The sequence below is a fragment of the Pteropus alecto genome, unplaced genomic scaffold (assembly GCF_000325575.1).
Source record: "Pteropus alecto unplaced genomic scaffold, ASM32557v1 scaffold306, whole genome shotgun sequence".
NCBI classification, from domain to species: Eukaryota; Metazoa; Chordata; class Mammalia; order Chiroptera; family Pteropodidae; genus Pteropus; species Pteropus alecto.
In genome coordinates this window covers 95,323-106,210 of record NW_006437748.1, presented here as the reverse complement: position 1 = coordinate 106,210, position 10,888 = coordinate 95,323, and the positions used below count along the sequence as shown (strand labels likewise).

The window sequence follows — 10,888 nt, the reverse complement described above, 5'->3', positions numbered from 1 at the left end:
CAGCAGGAAATATTAAAAATCATTTGTGACAATATTTATTTCTTTACTATGGTATAATTCTTTTAATTAGTGATTTTTCAGGTAAAATAAATTTAGTAATAAGAGCAACAAAAACAAAAATCTCATGTCTCTGTCTCCGTTCTCTCTTTCTCCCTTTGTTCCCTTTCTGTCTCTTTCTGCCTCTCTCTGGTAAATTACTTAACAAAAGTGCTTTTCTCTGAAACATGTCTTTTGGTCAACATTAAATTTATGCCATGTTAAGCACTGACACATGATTTCCATCAGTTCTGCACTCCTCTAGTTTGGTAACACCACTGATATAATCATTCTTCCGCTTAACTTGTTACAGGCCAAAGATGTTGACCTTGGAGCAAATGTGTCTTATCGGATAAGAAGCCCAGAAGTGAAGCACTTTTTTGCACTACATCCATTTACTGGAGAACTCTCGCTTTTAAGGAGTTTAGACTATGAGTCATTTCCAGATCAGGAAGCAAGTATCACTTTTCTTGTGGAGGCCTTTGATATTTATGGGACAATGCCACCTGGTATTGCTACTGTTACAGTGATAGTAAAGGTAAGGAATATAGATGACTTCTGGTTGCCTACTTTGCAGTCTCTACATGTAGCTTCTGTTTTTTTATACTATACCTATAATATTTAGGGCAACCATTCATAATAACACAGTGGTACCAGACCCAGAACACAGATTTTTGAATGTTAAATATTTATGAAGACTTGAGAAATAACATTATTACTTATCTATATTGTGTTCTAAGCACCCAGAACTAATTAGGTTAGTGTAGTTTGGAATGCAAGATTCTGGAATGAAATAAGCTTTAGAATCAGATGAAACTGAAATAAAGTTCTGGTTCAACCTTTTTCAAGTTCTGCAATGTGGGGGACTTTGTTAACCTCTCTAGACTGGTTGTCTCATTCATTATATTACCATGTTATACTACTCTGTGGCAAATGATTGACTGAAAGAGCATGGTATCTTCAATGATTTGGGTTTCCAGTGATTTTTGAGGTATACTTTTAAAATTAGACATGAGGAAAGATTCATCATTTCTCAAATATTAGTGTATGTAAACGTCTCCTGTACTGCATACTAAACTTTCAGATTTTTCTTCTCATTCCCAAAGGAGCATCTTTCCTCTGGGGAAAGCATCACAAATGCATTTCTACTAATGCAATTCTGCCTAGAATAAGAGAAAGTTAGGTTCTTGGGATGACTCCAATTCCTTAAAGATGCTTTTCTTTGAGGGCTCAGTGTACACAGGTCATAAGCAACTTTTCTACAATGCTCATTTGTATAGGGAACTGCAATGTAAAAATGATGAAATAAGAAATCATCCCTTTTCTTGAGTTTTTATTTGATGGTTAACTGATACATAACTAAAAACACTTGATTTTGTTAGACAATAAAATATCAATATGAAAACATAAAAGACTATTAAAGATTAAACCAATATAAATTAACCTAATTGTATTTATCATTAGGTAAATGCTTTAATGCTCTTAACTGTAAAATTTCTGGGTCTATTTTTTGGTGTTTTGTTTTGTTTTGTTTTGTTTTATTTTGTTTTTTGTTTTGTTTTGTTTAAGATAATCCTGTAGTCAGAGTGGGGCCCAGGGATTATTCCACTGCTTTTTCTTTACACTTGACTGAGGTTCATCTGCCAGTACAATCTGATGCCATTTATTTCCTAGAGTTCTGCTGACTCCTCTAAACTTCCTTAGAAGGGAAACACAAGTCCCCTCCATTCTCAGATGACATAAAGCTGTATGAAGTTTTATTAGGGTCTGAATTCCTTCTTTCTCAGGGGTCCACAATGGTCTGAACCTACTTCTTCCGTTCTATGTTTCTCTATCCTAAGAAATTCATCTATTTCAGATAGTGGTAATTGTATTTATTTCAGAAAGTTAAATTTTATTCAACATTAAGTTCTCTTTGGGAAAAGGAATTTAAACTATCAAAATCTTTTCTTGGGTTACCTGCCTTTCTTTTTGTATCTTTTTCCTGAAACAATGATTTTTAAATTCTCTAGTAGCCTGCGGAAGGATCAAAGGACCTCATGAAATCACCAAGGACCCGTAGGGCTTCACTTCATGTTTTGAAATACTATTTTGTCACACTATTGTGGTATGACATTTAGAAATTTAGGAATCCGTTTATAAAAACATTTTAGGAACATAATAATATTGGCGTTATGAAAATATAATACATAAAGAGATGAAAAAGACTAACATGAGAATGACCTAAATGAACTAATTATAGCAAAATGCCTTCTGGACCAGATAAAAATTTAGGCCATCTTACTTTGGTTTTCTCTTACCTTCCCATATGGTTTGATAGAATTGAACACTTAAAACATTTAAAATAGAAAAATAATCCATTTGTTGATGCTTTTGGGCAATAAGAGAAGAAAAGACTATTAATACTACTAATTGCTGCTAATGACCTTCTCCCTATTCATCCCAGATCCAAAGATGGATACTCAAATGGTATAGCCTTCTCTCTCAGGATGGATGTATTTGATAAAAGAGAGTTATTAACCCTCACAGATTCTGATTTGACTGCTTGGACTTTTGGGTTTTTATTTTTTTTTATTTTTTGATGGAAGAAATCTTCGGGGTCAAATTGTTCCAAACATGTTATCTAAAGGAGCAAGATGTGCACTAAATGAGCCTCTCACTCTTTATTTGGGATTCGAATCTCTTAAAATGCATTCTCTGTTCTCTTATCATTCCTTATTTTAAAATATGGGTGTCATTCAAGCCTTCTATATCAGGATATGGGAAGGAGTTGCTCATTGATGGGTTTATTTCTCTTTCAGAAATAGGAGACTATTAATCAAATTTTGTTGTCTCGGTTTCTTTATCTTATTTAGAGAAATCAAACCATTTTATTGATAGTGTCTTCCTGATCTATGCAAAGTTATTTCTGATTTATTGTACAATTAAACAATATTTAATTCTACATATTTTTGATGCCACTTTTCTTCTTTTTTAAGTACTATAAGCATAATAAAATTAGTAGACTATTTCCACAAATGCAAGCTAATTCTTGCTTTCTTTTTTCCTAATCATTCAAGGTATCCTATTTGGGCCCATAAAAATACCACACTTGTTTGTTTTGAAGAAAAAATGAAATACAATTCTCATTTTTCCACATATGTAGATCTTTTCAAAGCTTGCAAATTTTCTGCTATTGGTCTGTTTACTTGCAGTACTGACAAGCTGTTTTGCTGATAACATAATTGTATGATGTTTGCTAAGATATATTTCTACTCAAAACACTCACCAGAGGAAAAGCATCTTGAAGATCTCTCTTTGAAAATGAGCAAAAATATAATTTCTTTTGTAAAGAAAAAAAATATCAGGCACTTAATATGTAGGCCATCAACCCCATTTAAAATTAGAGTGAAAATGGGAGAAGTAATATCTGGAAGGAAAAGTATTTTGCAGTAGAAAGAAAATAGAATTTTATGACAGACACCTACAAAGAGCTTTTTTAGTGTCAAATTTTAAGGATCCCAGTCAAAATCAGTGATAATCATATAAATAATATGCTTTTATTGCAATTTTTAATAGAACATTGATAAAACAGGGATTTTTCATTATACATTTATTGAATATCTGGTATTGAATCTGTGATAATATGAAATTAGATGATATGGGTAAATCACCAGAAAATAAAAATAAAGCTATGAACAGTTTAAAATGTAAAATCCAGAGGAAAATCTGCTCTCTAGAAAATATGCAGGTCTATTTTCTACAGTAAGCCAAAAGCTGAATACAAGCCAGAATATTTGAAGTGTGTTAATGAATGAATATGCAGCACTGGGCAGCATTAAAAGAAGTGTGAAAGACTTGTCCAAGATGAAAAGATGACTTAAGTCATTTTGCTTACTGTAATTTTAGATAAAATGGCTGCACAGGAGTAAGAGAAAGAGTGAGGGAGATGCTTCTGTGAAGGGAGGAGACTGAACTCACCCCTGGTTGTGTTTGCCTGCCTTAGAGGGTTATGGGTATAAGAGTAGGCAGAAATAGGTGGAAAGATCAGAAATGAAACTATCCATAAGGGCCAGACTTGGGAAATACAGTAAGTCTTGGAAGATGGAGCTAGTATTTTCATCTTTCAGAGGGATTTCCTCCTCCAGGTAGAAAATAAATGTTCTTACCTGCATAAAATGTAGAAAGAGGCTTTTCTGATTTTTCTAGATATAAACTCTATTTCCAGTACCAAGGTGGCATTTTCCAGACCATGGAAACAGTAAGTGGTGATGTGCCACTGATGCTCCATTGTGACAATATTGGTAGAATATGATTTCGATTTGGTCAGAGGAGCTGTGGTTTGACCAGGAGGTAGTCCAGGATTCAAACAAAAAGGAACCTCTGGACATTTCAAGATTTCCATCATATTTCCTTCCTTTTCTCTGGAAAGAGGAGATTGGATAAAAGATGATTTCAACAAACCAGCTAGTAGGAATATGATCTACTAGATTGATCATTATTTTTTACAGCTTGCTGATTTTCCCTTTGGAATTAGTTGACCTGGAGAAAACATTTGTTTTGGACTATGGTCTTCAAATATTTCCTTCTATTCTATTCTGCACTGTTGTATTATTAGTGTATTTTTTCTAATATATTTGCCACAAAGTTTAAAGAACATGAATATATTGGGAGGGGGGTCATATCATGGAGCTAAGTTAGATAGTTTTTTAAAGTATCTGCATACTCTGCTTTTCTAGAGTTTTATAACTAAGATGTAACACCAGAACCAAACTAGAAATGTATATGCCCAGAGCTAAAAAATACTATATCATAAGCGGTAATAATTCATATTTTTATAGGTCTCTTTCATGGTTCCTCAAATATCACCCACTGATATCTGGAAGTTTCAAAAAAATTGTCTCATTTGTGTTATGATTAAATTCTTTTACCCTTTAGTGATTATCACATTTTCCCCTGCCACCCAAAGCAAATGAGACCAGGACTGCTACTGTCACAATTCTCCAAAACTGAATTGCCTCCCAGTGGGGACAAAAGATGCTGATAAGCTCGTTGATGCCAATTGCTGCTAGGCACTGTCATCATTTTCCAATCCCTTCATTGCTGTAGCTGATGAATTGGTGGCCACATATTGGAGTATACTCTTGATATATTGGAATCTTCAATATATTCTCTGAAAATTTGAATTCACCAAAATCATACACTATTCCAAACAGTATTGGTTTGTGCCTTCAATATCTTCAGACTCTCTCAGGATATATTTTATAGAACACTAGCTCCTCAAGATGATAGTGGGTGTTTCATATACAATGAATTTCATAGACAAATGGATTTGGGAAACACTGGGCTATACAGAAGTAAACAGATCTCTACACTGTAGGCTTTCATATGGGAGCCTTTAATATTCTAATGTACATTGTGAATCTCAGGAAAATAAAACATGATTTTCCATATTTCTCACAATTGATCATGGGATTCTTTTTGATTGTAAAGCTTCTGATAAGACTACTTTTTCAAAGAAGGTAATTTGGAAAAATAACCTCGTTAGGTTTTAGTGAAGATAACTATTTCTAGGTTTAAACACTAAATAAATTGTTTTAAGAGTATAAATACAACAGCTACAACTCTCTTTTTACTAAACAAATAAAAAAGTTTTATGAATAATTGTAAAAAATTATCTTCAGGGAAATAGATTAGCATTATGCAATGTTTAGAAGCTCACCAGTTTACTGAGATAAAAGTGGAGTAACTAGTAGGAAGAATTTTTTTTAATGTAAAATACTTTTAGAGAGAGATATTTTAAGTTATGTGTGGATTTTTTTAGTGAAAATTGTACCCAAGCCATCATACATATAATCTTCTGATGATTTTTCCAGTTCTCTTCTTCACCTCCAATGTTGAAATGCTTATAAAATCTGACATACCAGAATTAAATCATAGCTCTATCCTTTATTAGCTGAATAACTATGATCAAATTATTCTCTCCAAGCTTCAGATTTCTTATAGTTAAAACAGGAATAATGATAAATATAGCTAATATGTTTTAAGCAAATTAATTGAGATAAATTTAACACACCTCACATATACAGTAAAAATAAACCACACACACATATCTCTCTATATATATCTATCTATATCTATATCTAATCTATCTATATCTATAGAACAATTATGCACTTTGGAGAAAGTCTAAAATAGGGTGATATTGTTAGAATCTACTCAGAGATTAGAATATGCACTTATTCTCCCATTTGACTGTAGTGTCATGGCTTGTAAAAAAATTCCAAAAATACATTAACTCTTTTTCCTCCACATCACCATTCCAACACAGGGAAACTAGATGAGGATGGAATTGTGTATTAAATCAGTGGGTTTGTCAATATTGTGTACTGTTATTCTCTTCTAATTAATATCAATTTGGAAATACCGTTTTACCTGCCAGAGCGCATTAGTGATGGGGCAGTTGCTCAGATTACAGAAACGTAGCCTATGTTAAATTTAGTTAATTCAACTCCTTACTATGCACTCCCATCATATCTTTGTATTTCCTCTTCTATTACGTGCATCACACTCGACATTATTTATTTAATGTTTGCTTTCCACACTAAACCGTATCTTCAGTACCAGCAGGCACTATGCCTTTCTGAGAGTAACCATATCCCCAGCACCTAAAGTACTGCCTAAAGCCCAGTAGAAGTTCCATCAATATCAGTAGTTATACAACACAGTGTACATTTTGCTACTTGTGACAAAGCATAACTTTGATTACTTCTACGCCAGGGATATACAACCACAAAAAAAAAAAAAAAATCAGAATAGTTCTAAACTCAGAAATAAAAACCAAATTAAACAAAAACAAATTTAGGCAACTAAGAAAGTTGTTTGCAGTGCAGGTTATGATTGTTTTAAAAAGTCGGTAAATGTTTATGATTTGTGTTTGAGAGAGCCTCATGCCAAACAGAAAAATAAAACTTTGTTTGGCTGGAAATGGGGACTTTTTTGACCCTATGTGCAGAACCATAAGAGAAGGGAGAGAATGTCAGAAAAGACAAGTAGAGAAACCAAGAGGGAACAAACAGCAGAAGGCAGATCATATGAGAAACAACAACCAAGACAGCAAATAGAGAGTGTCTGGTAGCGGAAAATAGAACTGGTAATAGGCAGAGGAGAAATTAACTGTGTAGTTTACCAAGGAAGACTAGGTATCAGCTCCATAGTCTTACAGGGTTTCTGAAGGCAGAGCAGCTAAACAGTTCTGCATGAGTAGTGCTAACGCTAGACAGTACTGTAGTAGTAAAGGAAGTCATTTCACCCGCTGACACACAGCATCCGTGTCCCCTCATAGAACATGTGCGAGAGTTTAAGAGGCTGAGGGCCGGCATTCTCTCTATATATTTTCATCATTTTAAAAAGGATGATCAGAGTATAACCAGTTATTACATTTTTTATCAGGCAAAAGCCTTTCATCCAGAACAATTTTTACCCATGATTCAAGAAAACTAAAAACATGTATGTATTCGTCATTTCTTTCTCTTTGTTGTTTATGGAGAACCTATCATTAATTTGTAATCTCACCAGCAAGATCCTATTTTCTTTGTATACTCATTTAAAAAAGTTCCTTGAAACTACTCTGTGGCTGCCAAAGTAGAAATTGTGTCTGCGATTACTTTAGACCTTAATCTAGAAAATCAATAAATGAAACTCATATTTTCTTTCTCCTAGCTAACTGTTCCTTCAGGTGCAATTTTATTTGCTTAATACATGGGACCAGATTATAAGTTTATGAGTACAATGATTTTTTTTTTTCTTTTAAGAACAACATGGTGGAATTCTAGTTGAGAATGATGGTTACATTCAGACTATGCTTTAAAAACATGAAAACTCATTTTTGTTCAGACTAGCAAAAAATAAAACCACAGAAAGTAAACTATCAAGGGTCTTAGTGATAAAATTGTTATCCAGGGCAAAAAAAAAGAAATGTTTCTTTTTACCAATACTACCCTCTAGTGGAATAATGGACAACAGAATGGGGCTTGCTTTTGGAGAGTGCTTTTTATCTTTAATTTGCTACATGATAAAACATTCTTACAGAAGCAGATTATGTACATTTTTCTTCAGATATCCCTGGAGCATAAATATATGGAACTATTGATTATGTTCATTGGCATTACATTTCAATAAATTTTCTCTTCTGAAATAATGCATTGTGCAAGGACTATGTGCAATTGGCTGCACTTCTTAACCACAGTAAAAGATTATAACTCCAATAGTAGACAATGTATCATAAGAAATACTGCTACAATAATCGCATCGCTTTATTCTTCATCCTGCCAATGGCAAGCAAACTATAGTAGGAGATACCAATTTTTTAATGGCCTATAGCCTTAGGTTTGCATTTAATTAGTTTGTGAGGCCAGATCATAAAAATGTCCACTGTACATTCAGTTAGAAGGTGAATCTTGTGAATACTTTCTCAGTAAAAATAGGCCACTCTACTCATCACTGTTGGCAGCTATGTATAGACATAACTAAAATATCACATATCTTTATTTTTTTCCTGAAGAATCAAATTATCCAAAAGATACATTTTACCATTAGTTTTTAAATGTCCCTAGAGAAAAAAAAAAAAAAAAAAGAAGAAAATTCATAGGGGCATATTGAGTTTATGTGACTTTGAAGACTCATGTACAGAAAAATTGCAGTGCTGGGCTCCTTTTCTAAGCATCAGAAGTTACAATTTAAGGGTGCTAAAGTGTTTTTATCCTTGTAGTTACGGGGTTCACTCATTAAAATGATTGTCACTCTTGAAAAGAGTGAAATAGTATGCATGCAAATATTTTATATACTTACCCCATACCTTGGAACCTCAAGATCAACACCCTACACTGCCTTCATTATAGAGGACCAGTACTTTTTTGATTCATTTGCTTGATCAGATCAAAGCTCATAATTTACAAAAGGACTCTTTTTTTTTTTTTTTTTATGAAAGAGGTTGTGAATACTATATGTCAAAACAAAGGAAATGATCTCTTTTTATTTTTCAGTTTTGTTTACAATATAGATCTCCTATTTTTTATTAGAGTCTTCAGATTCCTTTATATTAAAAACTCAGAAGTCAACTCTATTGTGAACATGAAACAAGTTCTATTTGATTGTTATAGATGATTATTCTGATCTCTTTACAAAAAGAGATGTTTATCATTAGTTAATTTGTGTGTTTCCAATTTACATTATACAGGAATATTATTGTAGCAGAGTAAATATCAAAGACCACATAGAATAATTTTCCCCTTTTGTTTTTAACAGTAAGTGAGAAGAAGATGACCTGGAGAGTAAGATAATTAACAAATTTAGCTTTGGGCCCAAATACATTTGACCCAAATTACTTGAAACAATGAAAGGATATAATGATTATTTTAAAATAAAATTTTAGAAGTATAAATCAGCCATGTTAATAAGCATTGTTTCTGAGAAAAAAAAAAATAATCTGCAATTCTCTATAAAAGATAAAATGTTTGAGGAAAAATGGTCTTGCTTTCAAGGGATCAGATTTATCAGTTTATCTCTGCAAAATAAGTAGTTTAATTGAGGCAAAGTCACTAACCTATTTGTGGACTCAGTACTTTACTGGTCAAATAGCACTAAAGTGACATGAAGACAGGGGTGTCTTTTTTTTTTGACTCACCACAGTATCCCCACTGCCTAGCACTGGATCATAAAAATAGGAGGAACTTGACAAATATTTGATTAATGAATGATACTATATAAATAAAAATGTACTTATATCACTTATAAAAATAAAAAAGATGCATATAAATTACAATCCTTAAGTAAATTATCATTGTTTTCTGTCTATAAGAACATCTAATCTTCTTTGTCATTGTTGTAGTGTGCTACAGGAAAAACATCCTTTAATCATTTTACATTTGGAAAAATGTAAGATGGCATCAAAGAATACTTCACACTTTGCATTTGAAATGTTCCAATCATACCATTATGCTAAGGATATAAAGAAGTTGAAGTTGCAACGGAAATATTGAAGGGCCTTTAAAAAAAAAAAAACAACAAAATAAACATAAAAACATCTTCTACACTTGTCTCATAGAATGGCACTTTTTAAAAAATTTGTTCTTACTTGTTTTCAAAGTTTGGTAATATATTATTCCAATAGAGGTATCTTTAAGGAAATCTCAAGCATCACTCCAGTCTCTAAAAGGTGCATTTGGTGGTGGCTGGTGGGTGACAGACTGTTTACTCGAGCAGAATGGACTTCTGTTGATACCATTCATAGACATTAATATAGGAATTCCGGCAATTTACTCTGGAGCACCATTCTGAGGTGAAAGTAATAGAATTGAGAGGATGGAAGGCTGACAGAGGGTTATATGATATGAATGGATTGTATGATATGAGAGGGGGAGCTGGACAAGTAACTGTGCACCTAACCCGGTTACAACCCAAGTACTAAGCTCTTAATTGTGCTTTCCAGGATATGAATGATTATCCTCCAGTGTTTAGTAAACGCATCTACAAAGGGATGGTGGCTCCAGATGCTGTCAAAGGTACACCTATCACAACCGTTTATGCTGAAGATTCAGACCCTCCTGTAAGTAAAAGACCTTGATTAATACTCTGAACTGTAGTGAAGAAAACCTTTAACACCCATAAATGAGTGACCCAGTTCCTAAGACAGCACAGGTGGTTCATTCTCATACATGTTATGTACTCTTCCCTATTGAACCACAGGTACAGATCATATTTCAAATGACTATTATTGACCTTAGACAATTAGGGAGATACTTTTTGTTTTACTAGAATTCAAAGTTTACTATTTACCTATTTACCAATTTACTTCGTACTAATGATATATATA

General features: G+C 33.1%; 1 protein-coding gene across 1 annotated transcript in view; it reads left to right on the top strand.

Moving 5' to 3' along the window:
- LOC102885755 (protocadherin-15) overlaps window positions 1–10,888 on the top strand; it is a gene marked incomplete at its 3' end in the record, with an annotated part of 563,452 nt that overhangs the window by 458,455 nt on the left and 94,109 nt on the right. Inside the window, exons 21-22 of the mRNA XM_015591761.1 lie at window positions 350–574; window positions 10,505–10,621. Coding sequence (XP_015447247.1) covers window positions 350–574; window positions 10,505–10,621 — 342 coding nt within the window. The remainder of the gene's footprint in view (window positions 1–349; window positions 575–10,504; window positions 10,622–10,888) is intronic.